Source organism: Anas platyrhynchos, chromosome 19 (genome assembly GCF_047663525.1).
Source record: "Anas platyrhynchos isolate ZD024472 breed Pekin duck chromosome 19, IASCAAS_PekinDuck_T2T, whole genome shotgun sequence".
Lineage (NCBI taxonomy): Eukaryota > Metazoa > Chordata > Aves > Anseriformes > Anatidae > Anas > Anas platyrhynchos.
The window spans coordinates 12,045,448-12,071,359 of NC_092605.1; the positions used below are offsets into that span (position 1 = coordinate 12,045,448).

At 44.4% G+C, this 25,912-nt stretch overlaps 1 protein-coding gene across 7 annotated transcripts in view; it reads left to right on the top strand.

Moving 5' to 3' along the window:
* The window catches only part of MYOCD (myocardin), a 245,914-nt gene that overhangs the window by 125,595 nt on the left and 94,407 nt on the right, over positions 1-25,912 (top strand). For 5 of the 7 annotated variants that reach the window (XM_027471506.3, XM_027471512.3, XM_072025860.1 and 2 more), the window contains one exon: positions 7,195-7,424. In XM_027471506.3, the coding sequence (XP_027327307.1) occupies positions 7,277-7,424 (148 nt within the window). In that variant the 5' untranslated portion in view covers positions 7,195-7,276. Of the gene's footprint in view, positions 1-7,194; positions 7,425-25,912 lie in introns of those variants that run through there. The other 2 variants (XM_027471511.3, XM_027471514.3) reach the window with 1 other exon arrangement.

Below are 25,912 nucleotides of genomic sequence, written 5' to 3' on the forward strand. Positions count from 1 at the left end.
GATAATGGCTCTCTACCAGTCCTCAGGCAGCTCTCCTGTTCTCCACAACCTTTCAGAGATAATGGAGAGTGGCCTAGCAATAACATTGGCAAACTCTATCAGCACCTGTGGGTACATTCCATTGGGGCCCATGGATTTGTGGAAGTCAAGTTTGCTTAAATGATCTCTGACCTGATCCTCTTCAACCAAGGGAAAGTCCTCCTTTCTCTGGACTTCCTCTCTTGTCTCCAGGGTCTGAGATTCCTGAGGGCTGATTTCAGCAAAGACTGAAGCAAAAAAGGCATTCAGCAACTCTGCCTTCTCCATATCATTTGTGATGAGGACACCTGCACCATTCAGCAACAGGCCAACATTTTCGCAATCTTCCTTTTTCTACTGATGTATTTGAAGAAGCCCTTCTTGTTGACCTTGACATCCCTTGCCAGATTTAATTCTAATTGGGCCTTGGCCTTCCACGTCACACCCCTGCATACTCTGACAGTGTCTGTATATTCCTCCCAACTGGTCTGTACCTTGTTCCACACGCTGTAAACTTCTATTTTCTGTTTGAGCTTTGCCAGGAGCTCCCTGCTCATCCATGCAGGTCTCCTGTCCCCTTTGCTTGACTTATTGCTAATAGGGATGCACCGATCTTGAGCTTGGAGGAAGTGATACTTGAATACTGACCAGCTGTCTTGGACCCCTCTTTCTTCCAGGGCCCTAACCCATGGGATTCTTCCAAATAGATCCCTGAAGAGGACAAAGTTTGCTCTCCTGAAGTCCAGGGTCACAATCCTACTTTTTGCCCTCCTCACAAGATCCTGAACTCACCAGCTGGTCACCCTCAGAGAGACTCCTCTGCCAAAATGTCTCACTGGCTACATCACTGAGCCCTGGCAGCCTCACTTTCCTCTAATGGTCACTACATGTCACTAACATGTCAAACCATAGTCATTCAGTCTAGTTCTTAAAGTTCTTTTCAATTCTGACATTTTCTACTTGTCTTTCCTTGTTACCACATTATGACAGCACCTGCAATACTGGACATACTATGTCTTCTCCAAAAGAATAGATTAGCTTCTAGGTGCTACTACAATGTAATAAATTACCTTATACAGGGAATCTTCATCCGAGGAAGGGCTTCTAGATGCCAGAAATGTCCAGTGGAAATGTATGCACAAACCAGGGAATTATTTCCCAAGGAGTTCATGGCAGTGAATCCGTTCATTATGGATGCACACTACCTTTAAGATCAATTATTACAAAAGCATACAGTTTTTGTCGATCTGGTTTTGTCCCAGATATTCTCAGCAAAGTTACATGGCTGACAGAGATGTGGATCCTGGGAGGATCTGGGTTAATAACTCATTTCCTAATCACCACTTCCTCTGCTATTTTTCACCACTTAAAGCTTCATTCTATGAAAAATGAAGGATAAGTCACTTCTTTTGAAAATAGCTTGAGGGGATGGGGCTGAGGGCAGAGCTGAGATGTTCTCCTGAGAACAGGCCCTATCTCTCATCATCTTCCACAGGCCAAAGGCCAGGAGCTGTCCTGAATGAAGACAGCTGCCACTTTCTATCAGAGGACTCTTTGCTGACGTCTCAGGCCACATAGCCTTTGGGCATCTTGGAGCAGATATCAACACTGGGAATTTGGAGGCTGGGAAGGAGATACTACCCTAAAATCTCTGGAGTGCAAAGAGTTGGCAAACTTTGCTGAGCACAGGGGTTCATGATGTGACCAAATACTAGGAGAATTTGCCTTGAGTGAAGATTTTATGGCATCATGTTTGCATAGCTTTGTTCACTGAGTCTTGGCACTGGCTCCATGGAGGGATTGCACAAAAAGCTGCATAAAATAACCCATCAGTGGAGGGGGTATCCAGTATCCAGGCTTGTGGCAGGTTTTTTCGATTTGTTTTCCATTCACTGAGGAAGTCTCCTGGCTCCCTTTCCAGGCAGCCATCCTTAGCAGCAGCTCCTTGCATGGAAGATGGAGTGGTGAGCAGGTCACTTCTCCAGGGCATGGGAGGAATGTGCAGATCTGTGGGAAAGAGCCTGTAGGCTCCACACAGTACCATTGCACTCAGCTCCATCAGAGCACAGGGCTTTCTGCATCCTCAGGAGGCATGAGGCAGTTCACTGAGAGGAATCATCCAAAGGGGACATCATCTGCAAGGAAAACAGCAAAATAATAGCCATGGTACATTCCCTGGCAGCCCTGGGATGGTCTCAGAAGAGCAAAGGTCTCTTGTTGTTCAGGGTGTGGGGCTGACCGTTCAGAGTTGTCATCTTCCTTGTCAAACTTGACATGGCCCTAAGGAAGACCAGGCAGGGTTCCTGATGAAGCTTGTACGTAGTAGGGTTTGATCAGCATCTGCAATACAAAAGTGCAAATGTCCATGAAACTTCTGCCCACAGGAATCCAGAGCTACTCTTACTGTCTCAGCACTGTAAACATCAGCTAAAACACACAAAGTCCATGTTTAGTGAGATGGTTTTATCAGCAACATTCCTGCAAGCAGAAGTCCAGGAATACAAACACACCACAACAAACATGTGAAGAATTTGATAAGGCTGAACTGCATCTCTGAACAACTTTCTTCTGTTTTTTCTCTTTGGGTATTTAAAGATTTATGTTGAGTCAGGATCGCCTAAGAAGCACTTCACTTGCATTAGAGCTAAATGTATTTACTTCCACTTCAACATCTGATGGAGCAAACAGGAAAGCAGCCAAGGATTTAGATGGATTCAGTATCTGAGGATGTATAATCTATGCTTGTTTCCATCTTGCATGCAGGAGGTGGCACAAGGGAAAAGGTGAGAAGGTATAAAGTGAACAAGACTAGATGTATGGGTCCAACTTGAACAGGGAGTAACTGGTCAGACCAACAACGCTATTAACATTACATCACGTAACATAAGGGAGGGGGTCAGCCTTCTGAAAGTGTGATTCATCAAACCATTCCCAAAGATAAGAAGCAAAATGTGTTTCAGGGTGTTGCACCTAAACTTATGCATGCTACCAGTAAGAGCCAGGTGTCTAAGCATGGGACTCTCATGCCTGTACAGATGTCCCAGATATGACAGATATTACTGTAGGGACACTCCATTTCCTTTTCTTCTCTCTTCCCTTCGGCCCCCTCCCCCCCAAAAAAAAATAATTTAAAAAAAAACTGTTTTACTCTTGATGTTTTAGTTGTTTTTTGTTTGTTTGTTTGTTTGTTTGTTTTTCTAAGAAGAGATTACAGTTTTAAAAGATTAAAACATTTTAAAATAATACTGTGAAAATTCACAAGTGACTTGCTCTCCTATTTTTATTTATCTTGTTTATTTTGCAGTATCCTGGAGAATTCAACTTCTTATCCCAATTAGGGGTAAGGGAGAATTATAAAAATCACAAAAAGTTTTGTAGTGTGGGAAAATGACTTCCTTCCAGCTCTGATAAACTTGGAGCAGCGTGCAGAGCTTGAGGCAACATGCATAGGTGGATGGTGTGTTTGAGCTCTTCCTCCAGTTAAAGCTGGGTGATTTCACAATGGCACTTCTGCAACACCTGAGTAGTACTAGGCACCCAGACTGGATGAGGGCAGTGACAGCTCTGGGCTTAGCTCTTTAGATGAACAACTGGCTGTGAGCATACCTGCAGATTGTTCCAAAATAGAGGCCAGTAAAGGAAGGTCAGGACACACTGCTGCATGGCCAGCCACGTCCCAGGTCCATGCCTCCATGAACACACATGTGCCTGTGCTGCACTTGCTTTGGTTTCTGGTCTCTGAACCTTCTCCCTTCCATACAGCACTGTTCGTCCCCAGAGAGCAGGACAGCAGATCTCGGAGTCAAGAGTACATGGTGTCTGTGGGCATTGCAACAGCTGCTGGGGAGGTGGAGGAGCAGGGGAATGGTAGAAGGGCATTCTGGCTGGTTGTACTGCTGCATTGCCTCCTCCTGCAAGAGTGGGAGGAAGGCTGTACCGCAGAGTGTCGCAGCGACCTTGCAAGCCACTGATCCAGAGGCAGTCGGTTGCCTGAGGGACACAAGGCTCGGGCTCTGTCAGTGCTGAGCTCAGCATCCATCTCCAGTCCTTGGGGATGGTGAAACTTCACTGGCAAGTGGCAGTGACATTCAGGCACTACCTCCTGACAGGAAATCCGTGCCTGTTCCTGAATGTTCATGCATGAGACGAAGTGTCTGGACATTGTGGATCTGCACCAGTCTACCCCAGGGAAAGATCTGGTCAGGGACGCTGTAGTTGTGTAGTCCCTGACAAGATTGACAAGGGTAGCTTTCAGAAGACCCTGAATTTAAGTACTGAAGTCCTTGGAAAAGAGACGCAACCAAACCCCATATGGGCCTTTATGGGTGCACAAACATATGTAGTGGGAAGCAAAGCTGATCTTCCTCCACACTACATTGCTCTCTGCACAGAAAGCAGGGAGGCTTGTGAACCAAGCCGCTGCTCCTGAGAATCTCCAGTGTCACACAAGGAAGCACCCACCAGCTACCATTGTAGCCTAGCTTTATGAATTTTATATTTATAGCCAGAGAGAGATGGGACACGGCCTGTACTGTGTATAGACTTGCAATTTATGTGTTGGCAGCAGTGGTTGATGGGAGATGTGCTTTGAGGCTCAAAAGTGTGCTTAAACTTTGTAAATACAATCAGTTCAGGCTGAAGTGAGTGAACAATGTGGAATGTTTTGAGGCCAAAACTGACTTTAGAAAAAAAACACCATTGAGCCAGTGGTACTTGAGAGTGTTGTGAAAGCATGCATCTCCGGGGCCGCAGCGTGACCTCCTGGCTCAGACAGTAAGGACCCCAGTACAATCACTGCAAATTAAAATGTTGCGTATGCTCTGAGTGCAAAAAGATTGTACACAGTGCCTGTAAGAAGCCTTCCTGAAAGACTCTCGCCTCTGCTGGTGGTCTTGCAGTTTCAGCACTGGATGTCTGGCTCACAACCTCTATTTTTCAAAAACATTAATAATCATAATCCATATAAAACTGTCATATTGGTTCAACATGTACGTCACCAAAGCCCTGACTAATTTATCAAAGATTTAGTGTTCATTTGAACACAGTCTCATTTTTGTAAGCAGATGCATTTTGCTGGATTGCCCTGTCATCACCCACTATTGCACTGGAAAGATGCATCATATCAGCAACTTCTAAAAGTTAAAAAATGTACATTTTAAAATAGTAATGTAAACATTTATTGCATGTTCCATGTTAGCCATGAATTAAATAGAAAGCTTTGGAGATAATGCTGCTTGTTCAGAAGTGGGTCTACAGACCTACAGCCACTGGTGAATGAATGTACAGCAGATTTGTTGACCATAACAGTGGTGATTACGCAGTGGTGTCACTAGAAAGGAGACCATGAGCTGCCCAAGGGAGCTAAAAAATGTTCAGGCAGAGATGCAATCTGAGAACGTCAGTTCAAAGATTTGGTGTGCAACACAGCCATAGCTGGTCTGGGTGTCTGCAGGGCTGTTTCCATGGCATAGACCTGAGTAATATGCATCATGTTGAGCATGTAAGATGGGAAGGAGCTGCAAAGGCAAGTAGCGAAGACAGTGGAGGGAAACACAAAGAAGAAGGGAGGAATTGCTGTGAGGGTTTTGCTCAGACTGACACACAGACACAGACTGAATTTTGATCAAGCATGGTTCTGCATTTTATTTCAGTGCACAGCCACCAAGGTTATGTAAGGACACAGGCTTTCCCAGGCGATGCATATGGGGACAGTTTATGACCCATCTGCAAAGCAATACAAAGACACAGGCACACCTGGGACCTCCTTCCTGAACACTACATGGGTACCCCACATGATATCTCTCCTGGCAAAGAAATGCAACACAAAGCAGGACAGAGGGACACAATATGTGACCTGCTGCCAGTGGGACATGGCCAGGGGGCAGTGGTGAGGGCAGGTGGGGGTGAGCAGTGAGATGGATGGGAATGAGAATGGTAGCAAATTCTGTGCCGGTGCAGGGTAGGAAGTGGGGTGTAAGAAAGTCCTGGCATGGGTAGCGTGGAGGAGATGGTATCATATACAATGCACTATTCTTACTTCCATATACAGTAAATTGGTAAGTTTTTTGTATTAAATCAGATTTTATCACTGAATCAATCTTGCACTTTTCTATTCTTGTTCTCTACAAATGACCTTTTTTAGCTCTCCTCAGTTCTTTCCTGATGGGACTCATTAGGAGCTGGTGCTGATTTTTACAGGCATTCACTTTCATTTAGCATCTGGAGATTTTTCTTTGGACAAAACACTTCGTTGAAATGGTCCTTGCAGCCTTCTGCTGCTGTGCTTAGTATCAGCAGCTCCTTTTGGGTTGTTTGTCTACATCCCACAAAGACATTTGGCATGAGCTGTATCCTTCTACTTCCACTCTCCAGTGAGATATACGTGTCATCAAGGGAAGCACCTCCTTCCCTAGATGTTTTGTTGAAGTGAAACCTGAATTTATAGAATTTCCTGAGAGTTTTCCTGATGTATGTTGACTAAACTCCATGTAAAACTCAGAATAGAACAATGTAGTAAACAATCAATTCTTCTCATCTTTCAAGAACTCTCAGAATTTTTTACCTAATCTGGTGAAATACTTCAGAAAGGCTTTAACTCTACTGTGTGTGGTAATCACAGTTTTGATGTCAAAGAATAGTTTTGCATGCACACTTTACTAAGTGTTTACTAAGTGTTTTTACACTTTCTGGTATGAAGGGTAGCTGCTGCTTGCTATTGATCGTTTGCTATCTGTATCATGCAGTTAGCAGCCTATTCTGTGTTGTATGCAATTATTTCCATTAGCTAGATTGCTCAGCTAGCCAGAGCCTTACATAAAGAAATGTTGTTCTCCATTTGTAGATCTGCTCTGCATTTCTAACTGTTCAGGAGCTCTCTTATTTGGGTGCCATGTGCCTGTGTTATTTCATAACACCCTTGGCTTTCTGAAGATATTCTGTGCTTATGGGTGAAAATTCTCCCATCAAAGCAGCCAAGGATGCAGACGCAACAGACAAGGTGGGCAGGATCATACAGGCAATAATGAATCCTGAAGTCTTCCCCTGAAATGTTTCTAATGCATGACAACAGATGGAATACTTGCTTGTGGTCTGATTGCTTTACAAATGCCAGTATTTGTTTACTGTTACAAGGACTGATTTGAGAATTTGTTCTTGCCTGCTCCTCTTCTCTTTCAGGGGTCGCTTTGGTGTCTGGTTCTCTACTTTAGTATCCAAAGTGGATCAACCAGAATCTGGATCAGTCCCTGCAAGCACGGTGATGAATGGTGTGATCAAACAGGATTGCTTGGACCACAAAAGTGCACCAAGTGGAAATGAAGAAGAAAAGGCACGCAAAGAGAAGGCTGTCAGTGAAGTGAGAGATGGCACCAAGCTCCAGCCACCACCCTTTGCAGAGCGGAAGAACGGTGAGTACCTCTCCCAGTGGTGTCAAGAGAGGGAAAGTGAGTGAGCACAGACTGGATAAATGCTGATTTAGCATCTCTTACATGTTCTGGGTTGTGGCTCATCATTATTCTTTTGTGTGGGAGTTTTGAAGGTATTTCTGGTGGCAAAATTTTAAGACTTAATGGAAGCTCAATATTTCTGTGTAGGCTCTTGTCAGACTTGAGGCAGTTGCTATGTGCTTTGCAATCCAAGTGTTTGGTATAATTTGGGGATGAAATATAACATTTCAAGGCCTGGTGTTCTGATGGTAGTAACGCAATTTGTTGGGGAATAAGTGTGATGCAAGGTTGGTCAGTGGGGAAGTGGGGCGGGTATTTTGTTTGCAAACACACTGATAGACTTGTTCCAATCTCAAAGAGCACTGAATGCTTCAGGTAACCTTGTCTTCAGCAAAATTGCTTCAGATCAATGTAACAGAGAACAGAATTTCACCTCCGCCTCTGAAAGCATCATTTGTGGTTCCTTGGCCATGGGTCCAGAAACTAGTCTTGTTGGTTTAAGTGGAGATCTGTTGGAAGAAGGCTGATAGACAGAAAAAAAAAGGAAAAAAAGAAAAAACAAAATAAAAATAAAAATAAAAATAAAAATAAAAAAACAATTCAGCCTTTCAGCCTAGGCAATGCATGCTCAGGCTGAGGAGTCGTTTGCTATTTCTTTCAGGCAAGAGTATAATATATGAAATGAAGAAAATTCCTTTTGTGCGCTCTAAGGCTTTCAACATGAAGTGTTCAAAATATCACACAATGTGAAAGTGCAGCTCAAAGGCACTATTTTTGCTTTGCATCTTTGATTGTTTGCATTATTGTACAGGACCCAATTTTTCTCAGTCACTATAAATCATAAATAATCTAAATGATGTCATCATGGCAATGTACTGGTGTCAGACTGGAAAAACACAGCAGAGAATCAGGCCCAGAGTCTGTCCATGGTCAGATTCAGTCACACCAGTGAGAGCACTTTTTTTCTGCTGTCCCAGATATCAAAGTATACTTATGATAACATGATACCAAAGGGAAAGAAAGACGGCACACAGACCTCCACAATTCCTCTATAGCTTTCCAATTCTTACTTTTTGCAACCATTTTCCTACATGTTTTTTGTCACAGAAAAAGCAGAGAAAGGGCCGTTTCCAGGTGCCTAAAGGTAAAAGCCACCTCTGAGCATGACCAGCAGATACACAGACACCGACACCAACTGTGCTAAGCCCTGCAGGGCTGCGGGCAGTCACCTCGCAGCTGACCCTGTATTGGAGGCTCATCAGCTTGGCCATCAGCTTGGTGGTCCACCAGGTCATGGCTCCACCCCTGCAGCCCCTCTACACAGGGCTGTTTGCAAATTCTCAAAGTGAGAAGAACCCCCACAGTCTGGGCATCTCTCCAGCCCTTTGCTCTTCTCCTTTTGCTGCTTTTCCCTTTCCTTCACACTTTTAGACAGTGTAAGGGCTCAGCTCTTCCTGCTGGCCTTGCTCGGGAACAGCTGTCTTCCTTCATTTCACATCATCTCAGGAGCTGGTGGGCCTGCCAAGTGTCACGCATCTCATGTGGCACCCAGGCTTGCCTTTGAAGTCACATTCTCTGGTGCGACAGCTCCTGCTGGGCTGGCAGAGCAGCCTGAGGAGCACCCAGCTGGGGAGTGAAGAAGGAGGGTGGCACCCCCCAGCCCTACAGGCGACCCTCCACAGCGGGACACAGCAGTCACCTCCCATTGCTTTGTAAGCCACCACAGAGTCCTGAAGTAGATTTGTCCCATCAAGACAGAGCCTCCTTATCCAACTCAGTGCCTTTCGTAAGGTTACCACAGCAGAAACTTTGTACACTGTGCCCCACTGTGGGATGAAGGGTTAGTACTTGGGATTGCTATAGGTAAAAAGGAACGCGTCACTGTCTTTCTTCCCAGTCCCATGAAGGGCATTTGTACAGGTGTATTTACCAATCTTGCCCTCATCCTCCAGCCCACAAACACATGGAGGAGAGCAGCAGCAGGGAGCAGGGCTCTACCATCCAAGACTATGCCACTGAAGGAGGCAGTGGCTGAGAATGAGGTTAGGGAAAGAGGTGCAACTGCCATCTGTTGTCATCAAGGGCCTTCCAGGGCAAGTAAGGCTTCCTGAAACCAGCTAGTGACATGCCAGGACTGCATGTAATGTTTTATTTCAAGAAGAAACAAGTGCAATGAATGTGATCCCCTCCTCCTGCCCTGCTACATCCCATCTCCTAAAGGGACAGGGTGTTCCATGCTCTTCCCAGCAGAGCCCTCCAGCTGGTGATCTATGGTTGTTCATTGGGCCTTGGACAGACACCCGTTCATCAAGGGCACAGCTCCTCAGAGAGGACTAGCTCCTGCTTCAGTCTGAACTTTCAAACCACAGTCTTTATTTGATTTAACTTTGATTTAATAAAAAGTCTAGCTAGAATATTTTTAAATAGAAAAATAGTCTTTTAAACTCTTGTATTATTCAGAAATGTCTGAGGGGATTTCATTTAAATTTGTAAAAATAAATCACCTTTGAGCAAGCAGAAAGCCCATCCAGCAGGACCTACAAAAACCCAGGACTGGATGCGTAGGCCCAGGACAATGGAGACTTGTAACCCTACACTCAGCAGGAATCCTGACGTGTGTCTGCCTCCAATCCCTGTCCCTTTTCTACCTCTGGGAAAATATATCGTCAGGCAGCCCTTTTTTTGTGACATACCAAAACTGCACCCAAAACCACAGCACACAGTGTTTAAACGCTCAATGGCATCTCCTCCTCCCAAGTTCTGGTCCACACTGGCCTGAACTGAGCAGAGCTGTGAACTGCTGTTTTAGAAGACCATAAGGCAAACATGACTGTGGGCCTTCCCAAAGTCACTAGTGACACTGGGTTTAGAGATGAGCTGTGCCTCGACCTCCCACCCTAGCCACTGTGTATGCACCTTGACTGAGTACTGGACCTATGGGCTCTTGCACTTTTGCCTTTCCAGGGAAGGTATTTAGAGCTCAACAAGGTGACTTCACCCTCAGCAAATGCTCCACCCAGCCTCAGTAATAAACTGAGCTGCACACTGGTGGGATAGCAGTTCCTGACAACACCTTAAGAAGCTTCAGGATCCATAAACTGCATCTCTTTTCCTGGTCTACCCAAAACCTTCTCAGATCTTGACACCAAGCCAGTCGTAACACTTAAAGAATCAATGCTCCCAGGGCATTTTCTTCAGCTGTTAATATCTTCCCTTCCCTTCCCTTCCCTTCCCTTCCCTTCCCTTCCCTTCCCTTCCCTTCCCTTCCCTTCCCTTCCCTTCCCTTCTCATCCCATCATGCTGCACACCTGTTCTTTATCTGTGGCAGCTGTGCCACAGGAACACCTGTACAACACTTTTCTCTGCTTGTCTTCTCTGGCTTGCATCAAGCCTACACATACCCTACACCCCAATGTGTCACTGAAGATAATCTGTTTTCTGCACACCTTTCTGGCACTGGGGAAGGTGGTGAGGAAGCAGGCCTTGTGAATGATTTTGGACAAACATCTCTCTCAGTGTCAATTTGGTCAGCTGGATTTTAGAAAGAGTTTTATGATATCACCTATAATCACAAGAAAGAGGATCAAAGGACATGCTAGAGCTAGTTGGTATCAAACAACTCCTTAAAGGCTGTCTCATTTCATGTGCTCAGTGTGCAGGGAGTTAGACATCCTCTGGTACACTCCAGAGATAACAAAGTCCCTGGCTCAGTCATGCTATCCCTGTTCTCTGTCCGTAGGACTCCAAAAGTAAAATGCATTTACTTTTATTTAAAAGTAAAATGTATTTAAGTTAAAGAGTTATCTAAATGCGAGGCCTATCTGATCTGTTGAGGTTTTCTCTGCCTCATGACACCTACTCAGGATGGGCCCAGTCATCTCTGGAAGGTTTCCCTTCTCTCTGATGACTATTGAACTTTAAATGACCGTATCTGACTGAGACGTGTTAGGGAAGGGATTCATTTTACCCATTTGTGTCTCCAAGTTTATCCATACACATCAAGTTTGGGTGTCAGAGCATACACAGCAGGTCATGGATGCAGTCCATAGGCATGTGGCCAGAGGCCATTAACTAGAAAGTTGCATGAGATTGACCCCACCTCCGGTATTTAGATAGTTGCATTTAAGAGAGCTGAAGAGTTCCACTTGTGCTTACTCTGGTTCACCAGCATGTTTGCTAACTGTTCATAATGTTTCCACATAGGTTTCCCATTGCTGATTTTGGGAAATAATGTAGTTAAACTCATTTATTTATTTGCATAGTGAAAAAGACCCTCTGACCACCAGCTCCTTTAGCCCCTTGTTACAAAGAGAAGGATTTTCAAGGGCCCATCTGGTTTGCATTTAATGTAATGTGCAGGAAGGTTGCTCATTTTCAGGGCCCATGTTCATAAGTAGTAGAATGTATGACAGTTTATTACACGAATGGAGCTTTTTATTGCTGGGCTTTGTTGGGCTGCCAGTTAGGCTGAAAATAATAATAATAATAATAAAAAATAACATGCTTCCTAGTCCCTATCAAGGAAAATTAGAGAGCATTAAATTCTGTTCAAACTATCAGCCATTGGTAAGCTGGTAATCAAATCCAGAAAGGCTGGTGGGAGGTCAAGACTTTTTTGCTCTTAATGTTTCTGAATCATCAACTGTTATGAAATACATGTAAGTGAAACAGAAATACAAGAGAGATTTTGATCCAGAAGTCATCACAACATCACAGTGCATAGGCCAGAAGAAGCAAGATACCTACAGATTTGGGGGAGACAACCCTAAATAGTCTTCTCTCAGCTCTTGTGGTAAGCATGTGTTTTAGTTTAATGCTATATTGGAAAGGTTATTAAATTACTATCTAGTCCCAAACAAAATCTAGCCTTTGTTCCACATAGCCAGGTATGAGGTGTATCTACAGGAAGATTTTCCAAATTACCTTTGGATCCAAATCAAATAAATATTGCAAACATTGTATTGAACCCAGGTGATATCTAAGCCTCAACGAAATATCAGCCTGCAGCTTTGAACCACACAGCCCAGCTTTAATGCCACTTAAATCAGAATGCAAGAACTAAAAGAATTCCAGGAATCCAATGATATAAACTGTATTTTTAGAGCTGTGAGTGACTTGTGAGAGTGAAACATTGCAGTGACTAAAGATAGCATAAGCAAGGTTTTCCATGATTTATCTCAAGAACATTCACAGTAAGTTAAAGTCGTTGGATGTTGTGATAGCAGCACCTACATGTTGGCGTGGTTTCAGGACAAGTCATTCATAACATATTTGTCACAAAGCAAAATTTCCATAACAAAACTCTGAGCTGCCTCTCACTTGCACAAGCACCATAAATATCACTCTTCTATTAATCCAGTAAGAAGTTTATTTGTTTCCTAGGATCAGTTTTTTCCTTTAGTAAAGTCAGGTACTAAACCTGTTTGCACACTTCAAAAGTCTCCCATTTTTCTCTGTCTGGATGAATGATCAAAGCAGCAGCAACAGAGGAGGGGGACCCTGCCTTGGACCCAACCAGTCATCCCACTCTGTTCCTCTCTGCTGGCCACCTGAAGTTTAGTTATCACTTTAATAGGAGTTCATTGAATGACCCATCATTCCTTCTTGGGGGGTCTGCATTGCTTTGTGCACCCAGAGGTTGGGTAAAACTTTTTTTTTTTTTTTCTCTGAAACTCATGTCTGCAGGAGTCATTTTAAGGATAAAGTCATGGCAAACATTTCCTGACATCTCACGATCAGCATTGCTCTTGGTTCCTGGCCCTTGATATGTGCAGTTTGCAAGGGTAAAGGAGAGGGGGCTGCACTGAAGAACTGTTTTCTCCTAGCTTCTAAAACTCTGTGATGCATGCAGACATGGCTTACCCTACAAAGCACTCATCTCACAGGCAGGTGAGTCTGTATCCTGCAGCCACATGCTTGGTAGACTGGGCATCACCTTGAGTCTTGTTTTCTCATGTGTCAAGTCACAGTTCAGCTTCCTGTACAGAAACCCAGTGGAAATGGAGGAGCCCCTGTCATGCTCCCCAGGTAGGGCTCCCTTTTCTGTTGTGTGGGGACAACCCGTGCAGGGTAAGGAGGGTGGCCGGGGGACTGGAGTCAGTTCCCTTCTGCCCCATCCTTCAACTAGCCCTGCTCTCCGTTGCATGGTGTTCCTGAACAGCTGCCCAGTCTCTACCCAAAACCAAGGCTATGTCCAATGCCTATATGTCCTTCTGTCCCTCCCCACCCCAACCCCCAGTGGGGTTATGTGTGGGTCACTCTCATTTCTGTTTGTTTTTTTTCAGGTATCTTTTGAGATGTTTCTGAGAAGGATTGTCATCTCATTATGTGCCAAAGCTGCTTCTTTATTTCCTCTTCCAGAAACCAAAGTGAAACTGGGACAGCCATTTTTCATGATCTTTGTTGTTGTCCCATCACCCCTGACCTTCTCATCAATGATGTGTTTTGAACCAGCAATGCTTGAGTGATCCCATCTTGTCAGTTATCACAGCCTAGATGTTGCAAAGAACAGTGGTGCTGAGGCCTAATGGCCCCTCTGTTGTATTCAATGGACCATTCTTAGGGTGAGGTTGCAGTCTCTGCCTGAGTGCACCACTGTTCAGGACCATTCCTCAGCACCCAGCAGTAGTGAGCCCCCCAGGTACACAGTCTTCTCACACCCCCATCAGACTGGCATTAGCACTCAGTGTTGAGGCTCTGCCTGTTGTCCTTTCCTTGTAACCATGCCTGTGATTAAACAAACAAAGTGATTATAAGCTTTAATTTCCCTGATGCCCAGGGGAAAGATCACTGATGTGTCCAAGTGCAGCTTCCATTTTTGTTTCATCTAGTTTACATTTGTAGTTCTTTCTGTGTTGCTTTCATGATCTGTGCATTCTTGAGGAAGTTGCTCAGAGCACTTGCAGATAGGTTGCACTTAACATCTGCCTCTTTGTAGCTAATTTTGGGAGCTACCTTGTTATGGGTTAAGTTCAATCCAGGTTACACTCCTTAATACGTAATCAAGCTTGATAGATGGAATGTGAATGACATTTGAACACATAAAACTTATTTTTGAAATTGTGATCTGTGATATAAAACAAGGTATTACTGAAAACATAAAAAGAAGCATCCTCTTACAAGAAAAACACCATATATTGCTCCATTCATGGTTAACCTGCAGATGACTGAGCACTGGCACAGGTTGCCCAGAGAGCTAGTGAAGTTCCCTCCTTGAAGATCCTGAAAAGTCAGCTGTACATGGCCTTGGGCAACCTGCTTTTGGTTGTTCCTGCTGGAGCACAGGAGCACAGATGTCCTCCAGATGTCCCTTCCTACCTAAAGAATTCTGTGGTTCTCTGGGACTCAGTAGTGCATAAGCTCCCTAACACGAAAACTTCATTGGAAATCTGGAAAGGATTAGATATTTCTGGAGGTAATGAGGATATCCACATCACCATGAGCCAGCATGTATATACCTAAGTGAGGAATCTAAAAGGGAATAGCAGGGAAAGACATCTTTTAGTTGGTTATCCCCTCATTGCCTGCTTCAGAACTATTTCCTCTTTCATATGGGGTACTTGCTACACTTACACTGGATATGTCAAGGCACATGCAGGACAAGGAGGTGATCCTAGACAGCCAGCACAGCTTACCAAAGGCAAATTGTGGCCTTCTATGATGCAGTTACTACATCAGCTGACAATGGAATACTGAGTGAGAAATGAGGCTTAAATATTTCTTCCAGGTAATTTGTCTGTTATGCCATTTTACCTAGGGAACTCTTTTTTTGAACTCTTCCATCTGGGACTGGTAGGTTCCTTACCAATGATCCATTCCTATGTAAAAATAAATTACATATTTGCACAGAAACTTCTAAAAAACTTTCTCTGGCACTTGTTTCATACTCGGTTTTCTCAATGCTCTCAGTTGGTGAACAGGAATCCCAAAGGAGTTACAGAAGGCTGTCACAAAGTACCATAGACTTCATCGCACTCAAAAGCAAAATTAGCTTTGCTCCCAATCAGGAGCAAAACCTTATAATTGATCCATCACTGCTAACACTGATAGACTTTCAACTTGTGCTGTTGTAGTACGGGTAAGAGGGGAAGAAGTGATGACTTGTTACAACATTTAATAGGAGATCACCAAGTTGTAAAGATTATGAAGGCTGAAGAGATGATCATAAATGGTGTCTTCTGTCCCTGAAAAGAATGAATATATGAACATACTAGAACAAAACATGTTTCCAGTTAATGTACCATCTGTGTTAGATTTGTCCATTCACAAAGAGGAAACAGATATTTTCACTCTGAATGGCTTTTTAAATTAAGAGACAACAAGGAAAGAAAGAAAGTTGTATCTGCGTGTCTGTGTGCGCAAGTGTTTGTGAGTATGGATGTGCACGTGTGCATGTATGAACCCTGCAGGCAACTCACTCTGAGCTGTCTGACCTCTGTACAATTTACAGAGGAATGGCATAAAAACCACACAGCACCACATAATCCTCATGACATTCTCCAAAGAGCAGCACAAACAATTTTTTTAACTAACTTAATGGAAATTGTCATCAGTACAGGCAGCGCAGGGTGCAATGTCAATTGCCCTGGGAACCAGCCCCTGCCCATGACAGGGTGATGGACTCAGGTTAGACCAGGGGCTCGCCATGCATGGTCCTGAATGCAGGGCTTCCTCAGGCAGCCGGGAAGGCACAGCTAGCTGCAGGGCTCCTTGAGGAACTAGGACAGCCCTCAGTGGTAAGGCAGCACCTGGGGTGGACTAGGGCTGGCCCCCAGGTCACTGCAGAAGAGAAGGCCCAGGGCTTTATGTGCATTTGCACCATGGTGTTTCACTGACTTGCAAAGCCCAGAGAGGAGCTCTGAGAAGCTGGGACACTGGTTACTCTGGACTGGAAGGAGACAATGCAGGCACCCGTGCCTGGAAATCATGAGGCACATTGCTGCTCAGATGGGGCTTGTGTGCTGACAGTTCAAGTGGAGCCACAAACTCATGGAGAATTGGGGAACCCCAGAGAGACCAGTGAGACAGGCCTGACCCAGAGCCTGCACCCACGACTAATCACCAGCCAGAAAGGTCTCCGTTGGATTCCTGCTTGGAGTTGGTTGTGTGCCGACTGGCTAAGGCTAGATCCTGCCATCCTTTGACATTCCTGTGACAATAGCTCTGTCTGCCCTAGTGCTCCCTTGTTTGTCCATTGCTCGGTTTGTGTGACAAGCAAAAGCTCCCAGGGGGCAGATGGGCTGTGATTGGAGCCCTTGCACTCCGTTCCCATGTTTACTGTGGATCCGGCTTTCTCAGGGCTGGTCTGGGAGGGCTTGGAGGGGTGGCACTTCCAGGAATCCATCTCCAGATCCAGTGCTGCATCATCTTCTGGTAACATCTGGCACAATGCATTTATGCAGATGTGTGGCTGCTTCACTGGGGAGATGTTTGGAGAACAGCTCTACGGATGAGAAAAGCTGCTTCATATTGGGGCTGTGCAAACCAGCTCATATATTTTAAAATGAGAAGAGAGGAAACTCACAGCTGTGTCTGTTATACATGCATTTAGGGCCAAATCAGGCCTCAGTTTCTGGCTTGGACATAGAGAACGCTGCAGGGAGAGGGCTGCTCCTTCTGAGGCAGCTGAGCAGCAGCAATTTCTCTCTGCAGCTACTGCTGCAGCCCTGGGGCTATACAGACATTGCTTCTTCTTCACAACAGCTCCCAGAAGGTGCAGAAAAACTCTGCTGCATTGTCGTTATTCCCCCATTCTCCTAAATCATGCAGCTCAGGGGCAAGTGGTACTGGAGGGTATAATGTGGGGACACAAGAGATCAATGCGGACAATGCTTCACTAGGCTTTTCTGGGGACTGGGGTAAGAACTCTACTTTCCTTCCCATATTGCTGCAGTTTCTGCTTTACAAACCCACTTTCTCAGTGTGACCTTCTTCCCTGTCTCTCTGATCTCTCCTGCAGGAGAGGAACATTGTGGTTGCTGAGGTCTGTGCAGACTGTTGTCTCTGCCATAGTTTTCCTCATGCCCGATTGTGCTGTGTTGCTGGTATTTTATTTCTGTTTTTTTTTTTTGTTTGTTTGTTTGTTTTTGTTTGTTTGTTTGTTTTTGTTTATTTTGTTTTGTTTTCATTAAGGAAGGAAATTATTTCAGTAAGTTCCCTTGTAAGGCTTAGTAACCGGAGTACAGTCAAACCCATCACAGAGGAAGGATCCAAAATCAGATGAAGATCCTGGAGATTTTGCAAATAAATCACCATCTGTGTCTGAGTGGCTGTTGAACACATGGAGCCCTGTTTGGAGAAATGGCAGTAGCTGTCCCAACATCCACAATGTCAGCCCTTGAAAGGCTCCAGAGAGAGATGCATATTAAGGGCACGGGCCCTGTAGCACTGCTGGTTTCCACATCTCTTTGACTAGCGCTCACGAACCTGTCTCCAGACTGGGTGGGGCAGCAGCTGGTTTTCTTGCTCTATTTTTTTTCCCCTGGGTTAAGGATTAAGGAGCTAAGGAGCTTCCCTTGCAGTGGGGAATGGCCTGTACAGTCTGCTATCAGCTTTGCACACCAGTCATACATCGTGCTGGCTGGAGGGCTTCTGGGCTTTACAGGTGGGGAGATGTATGGGAATATGTGTTACAGGGGCAGGGAAGGAGGGAGGCTAGTAAAACTCATTGAGAACAGAACTGTTTCCCCTGAATGGGCTTATCCAATGCTGATGATGGACAGGACACAGGAGTCTAGCTAGGTCTTTCACAGGCAGACAATTCCTTTATTGTGTTAAAACTAGAAAATAAAAATCTCATGGTTAACCAACATCATGACCACAGCAGCAACTCCACACTCACCAGGCTGCATGGCTGGTCAGGGCACAGACAGGGTGACTGTGAGAACCAAGCCAAGCTCTTTCCCATTGCTATTGTGCTCATCACCCTCATCTTCCTGATGCTGCAGGACTGATATGGTACCTCCAAGGACATGTTAAAACTTCTGGAGGCACTTATGGAGCTGTAGGGGCTGGTGTTGCCATTACAGATAGTTTTTAGAGGTAGTTTTTAACATTCACTGTAAGCAGTGACTGTTTAATCAGCTAATCAGCTTGGGGTAACAAATTTTGGTTAGTTCCTTTTATGGGTGCTTCTCCCAAAACCTCAGTCCTACAATGCTCATACCAGATGTAAAGTGCTCCTCTGGCCAGCTAGCAGAATGCAGGACAATAGACATTGTCCTCAGTGGTACTTAGTTTAGCCAAGGATAGCTGAACTGGTCAGGATGCAAGAGACTGTTTGGGAATGTGAAAGTAAACACTGTGCAGCACTGCTCTCACTGAAGCATAGTTCCAGCTACCCTGGGAAGTGAACAACAAAAAAAAAAAAAAAAAATGCCAGGACATATAAGCACTACTAATTATGAGATGGCAACAGAAGGCTGGCCAAAGAGAGTTTTAGCACACCCATAAAACCTGGCGATGAGCCTCTGTGTTTGCAAGAGTCATGGGAGCAAGAAGTCCTGGAGGACCACAGAGCAAGGCTGGAACAGGCTCGAGGCAGTTCACAACTGGAGGAACATTGCCCAAGCAGCAGGAGCACTGGGCTGCCAGAGCTGCTGTCGCCTGCAGCTATGAGCAGCCATGGTCTGCTGCACAATGACAGGCATGGAGACCAAGGTGGCTGTGGATTTGTTACAGTATTACTGTCCAAATCTGTTACAGGGGAGACTAGCATGAAGCCAGCAGAAGCACTGCACGTTCTGTGCTCAGGGCTGCATTTGCAAACCACCACAACAGTGCTCGGAAGGAACATTGTTACTAGCAAAGATGTTAGTAAAACAAGAGGAATTGTAACATTAACATAAACATGACAGATCCCTTCCTGATGGATGCATGTAGTCCATAAACATCACTGTCACGTTGGAGATCTTGCCAGAGATTCCTGAAGGTGCTTTCAAGCATGCTGTAGTCTTGTCCTGTGGTTCTTGGGGTTTCAAAATTATGACCATCTGTTTGCAATTGAGGCCCATTTGGAAGCAGAGGAGAGTTCTGCCAGAAGACTTCTTTTGGACTAAAATCGTCTTCAGCCCTGCTGAGAAGTTCCAACAGGCAGGTACAGGTCAGAATAGTTCTGCATCATCCCAAGCTGTTGTGGTCAAGTTCAGCTAAAATGCCTGTGATAGGTAGGACAAAGGGCAAACACAATCATATGTGCCTGTGATCTCTTCAGCTTTTTCAGCTTTAAGGCCCAAACCTGCAATGATCTCCTGTCTGCTGTACTGGCATAGTCATTGCTCAAAATAAGAACTTCTGTGAGTCAACATGAAGTTGCCTTCCAGATATTTGCAAATCCAGCCTGGCTGCTTGATATAAGACTTGGCTGCTGATTTTGATTCTTAGTTTGCAAGATCTGTTTTACAGATGGGCATAATTTGAAAGAGCTGTGCAAATTACCTGAGTTTCCTACACACTCTGAGTATTTGTGTGTGTCATGCAGGGATAATGGTTGGGCATTACCCGTCCATGTTGCTGTGAAAGCAATCTGCCATCCTGGTGTGCTCTGCACAAACACCAAGGATGGGAGGAAGACACAGATACTTTCCAGCAGGAAACAGGATCAAAAGGGAGCAGCTGTCCTGAGAAAGTGGGAGATTTCACCAGCCCCTGGATGTTCCTGTTGAAACCATGGAGAGGATGACATGGAATCCAGCCTCCACTGAATCTGATTTATTTTTTTTTCTCCAAACATGGACTGCTGTCATCCAAATACACACTTGGAAGCTCTAAAACACTCCTTATATCCCTGATGGTCACCTGTTCCTCTGAGCTCTGTGCAGCCTTGGACTCTCAGTAGGAATAATTAATTGCTTTGCTCCAGGTCCCCTGCAGGAGGCTGCCTTTGTGAACACTGAACCAGGGTTTGACATGTGGTTTTAAATGTCCTTCTGCCTTGAAATCCTGAGGCAGCCCCTCGCACTTGTGTGTTGTGATCCTGCTCACTCAGCAGAGAGATTTGCTGCACTGAAAATGAGCCTGAAAGTTGATAAGAGCCCCTCATTCATCCTGAAATAGCCCCTTGCAGTGTGGGAGTGTCTGAAATAGGTATCATATGAAGAGGAGCAACCACAGAATAGCAGAAGGGAAACTGAGGTCATCCCTGTTCTTTGCTCCAGCCAGAGGTGAACAGGCTGCTTGGAAGGGTTGCTTTGCTCATTTGTATATCACTCAGTACAGCAATGTTTTGGTGTTTCCTCCTGAAATAAGCTTGCAACACCAAAAAAGTACATATAGGAACAGTGGGGAAACATGGGAGAGAGAAGAAACTAGGATGAGAATTGCACTGGAAAAAAGTGCAATGAGTGCAATCTGGAAACTGGGTAAGGGGACAGGATTCCAGCCTCTATGGGAGCTGCAGAAGCAGGGTTGAGGTTTTTTTTAGATACCTGTGGCTAGGTGAGATGCATCATTTCTGGCATGAAAGTACAGCAGCAATTCACCCCACTGCCTTGAGAGAGAGAGAAATGACCATCCCTTCTTTCTGACCTCCCCAGGTACCAGGTGTGGTGAACATAACTGATAGGGTAATAACTGGGATTTCCTTCTGTTAGGGTTTTGCTCTACTCTAATGATAAAACAGCTCTCTCCCTGGTCACTTTGTGTGGATGGATAGCATGCCTGAGCATTTAAGCACACTTTTAAAGTCAGTCAAATCTTTCTGAAAGTATTTTTCTCTGCTATAGAACATAATATTATCCTTCTGGCATAGCTCCTTGAGAATATTAAAAATAGCTTACTAAGTTACTTTGAAAATCACTAATATAATGAGACTTTTGTGTCTTATTTCATTAATGAAGAAGCTCTAATGCTGTGTTTTAATGTGATACTGCTGTAAATCAATAAAGAATATTTTTAGAAAAACACGATTCTATTATTCAAAGATATTTTTGTAGGGTGAAGTTAGAAAGGAACATTTATTGCCATGACTTTTGTCCAACTCAATAAGCTATTCACATCTGAAAACTTCAGTGCTGCTTAAATAAAAGCATGTTTCTGTGCATGGGATGTCATTTGTTTTGCCAGGTTGTTTTGCTGCTGTTTGTCCAGCACAGGGGAGGATCTGTTTAGAAGAGGAAGGCTTAGACCTAAATCCTGTTCTGACCCCTTGCAGCATGTGAAACCATGCACTTACCTAGGAAGGTGTAAGCGCAGGTCAGGGCTCCTGGCTCTTCCTGAGCTGCATCCAGAAAGCAGACAGCCTGGGACATGGCTGGACTCTGAGACACAGGATTCCTGTCACATTTCCAGCCTCATTAATAAACCCCAACTCTGTGGCTGTCCCAGACAAACATGCTGGGAATGCTGCTCAGGAACATAGCAATGGTCCTGCTGGGCCAGGGCAGAGGTTGGTCCAGCTCACCTTCCTGTCTGCAGCCAAGAGAAATGTGGAAAATCAGAGCAATCTCTTTCAGTTTCCACATCCAGCACTTAGAGATGCAGAGCTTTCCTCAACCAGGAGCAAGATACGATGTTTAATGGCCTTAGTGGGTATTTCTTCCATGGATTTCTCTAATTGCCTTTTGAACCCATGTAAACGAAGAGATTTGCTGCTTCCACTGTGGCCTACCAAGGGATGTAAATCACGTCTCTGCTGCCGTAACAAGAGGAGCAGGAAACATTCCTCCCATGTATGCTGCACCAGTGCTGCCCTTGCCTCTCTAGAGGAACAGAGATAGCTCTCACTTTGTTCTGTTGGCAAAGGCTGCCATGATGGTCTGTGCTCTGAGGTTAGAGAGAGGGTTCTTGAAATGCATGGGTCCCCGTGGTGCCTCTTGGCTGTCTCTGCCATGGAGTCACAGTTGCTTTCCTTTACGATCTCTGCAGGGTAAAGAATGGCTCATGAAGCAGGAGCACAGATGAGCTGAGTGAAAGGGGTCCTCTTAGACAAGAAACAGTGTTCAGCTGTTACAGCTGAGAGCATGCATCTGGGAGCAAGTGATATAAAACACGAGTGTTGTCATGAGCCTGGAACTAAGCGTTTCACACCCCCTCTAAATCCACACAACCATATGGGCATGCTAGGTACATCTGGGAGAAACCGAAAAAGTTCTCCTGCCCAAATCCAAGATCAGCTTTCCTTCAGACATTCCTGACAGAAGTCTGTCCATCCCATTCTCAATAAATTTATCTGATGGAGAGTCAAACTCTGAGCAATCTTCAGTTCAGCTCCTTCCTGAAATGCAAGCCTTTAACTTCTAGTCTTACCCAACAGAGATACAGAGAATAAAATGCTCAATTTATTTCTCTGGTAGCCTTTTCTAGAACAAAAAAAATTATTAGGGTTCCCATCAATCCAGATTTCTCCAGACAGACCCTCAATCCTAGAATCTTGTCCTTACGGCCTTATTTTCTGGTCTTTCCTTCTGTCCTTTGGGCTCTCTTCAGTTGGTTTTATCTTCCTGAATATGATGCACAGAAGAACATAGTACTCAAGCTGAGGGCATGCCCATCAGAGCAGAACAGGAGGTTTAAGTGATGTGCTTTGCAGCCTGCACTGTGCCAACCTGATGCTCACTCTTTTCACTCTTGCACTGCATCACTGATAGTCTTGACCCAGCTTGTGATCCAGGGCTGTTTCGGCAGGACAACTGCAGAGTGTTTTGCTGTGTACATTGTGCATGTGCAAGAGGTTGTTCCTTACCAATTCTCACAGGATTTATTTCTGTAAATATCCTCAAATCCTAAATTCTTTTTAAAAATTATTTCTAATTGTAAGTCTACTCTGATCCATGGCTGTGCCCCCTTCCAGCTTGGTCTCTTTTTGAATAAAGTACTATTGTTCTCCACTTCATAGAAGGAAGCATAGAATGTAAGGGAACTTTGTGGGATTTAGTGACCCATTGAGATCTTCCTTCTGCATGTGCCTTTCTAAGCATTTTGCACCACCTTGAGCAGTTTTATACAGACCATGTTTTCCCAATAAGTTTCTGAGTGTCATGTCAGACAGTGTCAACAGCCTTGTTAAAGAGAAGATGGATGACGTGTACTGCTTCTTCCCTATCCACAAGTGTCACAGAAGGATTAGATTTGACACATTCACACTGGCTGTTATTTATTTCTTTCCCTGATTTGTTCCAGTATTTTTTTGTTGGCTTGATTAGTTGTCCCAGTACTTTTCTGGAAATGGAAGTTAAACAAACTGATCTATAATTTCCCCTTTTCAAAAATAGATACTCTGTTTACCATTTTTGAAAGCAATAAAGAGTGTTATCTCTTTATTCCAGCCTTGTGTCTTTAAAAATCTGTTTAAGTTGCCAGTACTTAGAACATAACAATAGATGTATATCTCCCAGTTACAGCATAGAAGGCATGTTTATGTTAATTTGTGCCTTGACTGATTATTTCCAAGACTCACTCCCTCTTGGGTGTCTGGCCCAATGGGCATGTGGCTGCCACTTAGGGATGTGTGTTGCATGAAGAGTTATTCCAGAATGAAACATACTGGTGAAAGACAGAGGATAGCTTTGGGAAGAGCTGCATGGAGGCTGGCAATTTTGTAATTCCCTTTTAATAAGAGAATAAAGTATTATGAAATAGTGTAAGAATCAGCACTCCCAGTGCAGGGGAATTTATAGAACCTTGTCTATTGTGAATCCTGCTGTCACTGTGTGCATCATGCATGTTGTTCTCAAAGAAATTAAATAATGATTTATTAAGAAACCTGTCTTAAATGGACTGTAAAAGACTGTTTATCTGGTGCATAAAGCCATGAATATACTAATTAAAGATAACAGTAGGTATATAAATCTGAGTATCTTAAGCAGGAAGAAGAAAAGATGTGATTTCACTTCCTTGAGCTCTGCCAGGTCCATCTACCCCCTTGCAGGAGACAAGGAGGGGAGGTGTTCCCCAGGGCAAAAAGCAAGGCTGGGTGACAGTACTGAGGGGAGAAAAAGAGCAGGTACCCAAAGCTCCTCTAAGAGGAGCACAAGTATCACTGACTACCCAAGGAAATGCAGAGGTCCAGAAACACCTTTTTCTCCATCTGACTCAAGAACATGGGGATGGTTCCTCCTTCTTCCCAAATGAACACAATTTTCTATTCTCACTGATGCTGAGTTATAGTTTGGGAAGCATCAAAATGCCCCTTTCAGACCCTGCCTTGGATACACTAAAGTCTTTGGGAAAGGTCAAGGCAGACAAAAATAGCAGTTTGTGCTGCTCCTTCCTGCCTGTCAGGCCCACCAGCAATCCAGACCCACCTGGACCCTTTCAGGCTGGGAGCAGAAACACAGCAGGCTCTGAGTCCCCTTCCACTGCATGTGTTTTTCTTCACTCCCAGCCCGGGGCAGCTACCAGCAGCCACCTCTTTGCTGAGAAAAGGCAAAAGCCAGAAGATGGCACAAGCAGTATCAGCTGGAGAGCTTGCACCTGCACCAAGTCCTAACACCCAGCACAATCAAAATCCCATTTTGATTGCATCAACTAGCCAGCCCTGAGAGAAATAGAGCATCATGGAAGCTGTGGAGGCAGGTCAGTTTGTTAAACATATATAGCATAACACACTACAGCACACCAAGATCATTTTTAAAACTTTTATTTCCATAAAATAGAAGAAATCTAAAATTTAATCTTTAATTCACTTTAGTTCACTCAGGAGAAAAAAAAAAAAGAACAAGAACAAGAAAGGAAAAGAAAAAGGAAAAGAAAAAGGAAAAGGAAAGGGAAAAGGAAAAAAGGAAAAGGAAAAGGAAAAGGAAAAGGAAAAAAGGGAAAGGGAAAGGGAAAAAAGAAAGAAAAAGAAAAAAAAAAGAAAAAGAAAAAGAAAAAGAAAAAGAAAAAGAAAAGGAAAAAGAAAGCAACCTAGCTTACTTCTTTGTACCTTTCCAGCACTTCACAGTTCATCATGTACAATGTCTGATATGCAGAACAGACAAGAATGTTATGTTGCTCAAACCAAATCTTTTTTTCAGGTCTTAATTTCTTCCTTTCTTTGTTTTGCTTTAATAAGCTTTCCTCTCTATAAATTCAGGAATGCTGTCTTAGCAATAATATTTCCTGCATCTCCTTCTCACAGATGCTGTTTAGCCACTTCTCTCACTTTGATCCCCACACTCATTGACCACTACCTGTGAGTTGCTCACAGCTTCATCAGCTTTGCCACAAGGAAACCCACACTCCAACTCTGGTAAACCTGTGGTAAGCTTCACTCTTCCTGTGATGCCAGCTACAACTCTTCCACTTTCCCACATCTACACAATAGCTGTTTTCTGTGGTCTGGAGGAGACTGTCACACCCATACACTCTGGGTAGAGGTCACTGTGCTGAGAGGCAGGGATATGGAGAAGGGAAAAGAGATTTGGGCTGTGATGGTGTGAGTGATCCGGCTGACTGCAGTTTATTCTCCTCATGGGCAGAAAAGAAGGACAGAATGAGCGAAACTCTGTGTAGCTCTGAAATCTGGCAGTGAG